This window comes from Propithecus coquereli, unplaced genomic scaffold (assembly GCF_000956105.1).
Source record: "Propithecus coquereli isolate 6110/MARCELLA unplaced genomic scaffold, Pcoq_1.0 Scaffold302, whole genome shotgun sequence".
Lineage (NCBI taxonomy): Eukaryota > Metazoa > Chordata > Mammalia > Primates > Indriidae > Propithecus > Propithecus coquereli.
Window position 1 is genome coordinate 259,117 of NW_012148642.1, and position 1,228 is coordinate 260,344.

The window sequence follows — 1,228 nt, forward strand, 5'->3', positions numbered from 1 at the left end:
ACGTAAATATATATATTAATTAAAAAATAATGAAGTGATATCCCATGCAGGAAGCATTCAATTACAAATTTAAGTACTGTCAGTACCTAAAAATTCCCTGGTGAACCCCAGATATTTGATGATAAGACTGATTATTTTCTATTTAAATTAGTACCTTCAGATTACTGGAGTCAGTAATGAGGACAATCTGCAGGACAGAGCTAATTCTTGAGGAGTTGATAGCAGCGTTTCATGCCATCTCCAAAGGCCTGTATGAATTTGTCATTGCGGAGAGTGAAGATAAAAGGGTTCAGAAAAGGGGTCACCACTAAAAGCAGCAGTGATGCCACCCTGTTGTACTCAGCTGCTTGCGTTTGCTTGGGTTTCACGTAGAGGAAAAAACAACTGCCATAGAGGATCACAACATAGGTGAAGTGGGAGGCACAAGTGGAAAAGGCTTTCTTCTGGCCAGAGGCTGAGGGGATCTTGAGGATGGTGGAGATGATGTAGGTGTAGGAAACAATTGCAGGTATCAAAGAACCAATGACAATGACAACAGCCATTAAAAATAGAATAAACTCTGTGAAAAGAGTGTCATCACAGGATAGCTTGAGCAATTGCCCTCGGTCACAGTAAAAATGATCTAACAGATTTGATTTGCAGAATGTATGCTGAAATGTGGCATAGACTGGCCAGATTTCAGAAAGGAACCCAAACACCCATGATACAACTACCACCCAGATGCAGGTGCGGATGTTCATAATGATGTTGTACCTCAAAGGGTTGCAGACAGCCACATAACGGTCCACAGCCATCGCTCCCATTAATGCTAACTCTGAGGTACCCAAAGAAAGGTACAAGTATACTTGTGCAACACATGCAGTCAAAGATATTGTTTGAGTTTCTGAAAGCAGCAAGCCCCAGAGCATAAAAGGGACAGCAACGGATATGATCAGGATCTCCAAGACAGAGAGGTGGCCAAGGAAGAAGTACATGGGGGAATGCAGGCGTTTATCAACACAGACAGCAAGGATAATGACTGTGTTTCCTATCATTGTCACTGAATACAAGAAGAAAAAGGTAGTAAAAAGGATACGGCGTACTTGTTGGGAGCAAGGGAAACCTACAATAAAAAATTCAGTGGCACTAGAATAATTCCCCAACATTTAGTTCTGAGCACACTTGTTCCCTGTGAAATCTAGAAAGCAAGAGGGACATAACTGTTCTTTTGATCTCAACAGAAATAGAA

General features: G+C 41.4%; 1 protein-coding gene across 1 annotated transcript; it reads right to left on the reverse strand.

Moving 5' to 3' along the window:
• Nucleotides 1-200: 200 nt before the first annotated feature.
• LOC105814697 (putative olfactory receptor 9A1) lies at nucleotides 201-1,145 on the reverse strand. The gene has a single exon (XM_012649765.1). It carries the CDS (start codon nucleotides 1,143-1,145, stop codon nucleotides 201-203), a length of 945 nt encoding a protein of 314 aa, XP_012505219.1.
• Nucleotides 1,146-1,228: the final 83 nt, after the last annotated feature.

Coding starts and splice junctions, on each gene's coding strand:
- LOC105814697 (XM_012649765.1), bottom strand. CDS start 1,145: ATGTTGGGGAATTATTCTAGTGCCACTGAATTTTTTATTGTAGGTTTC.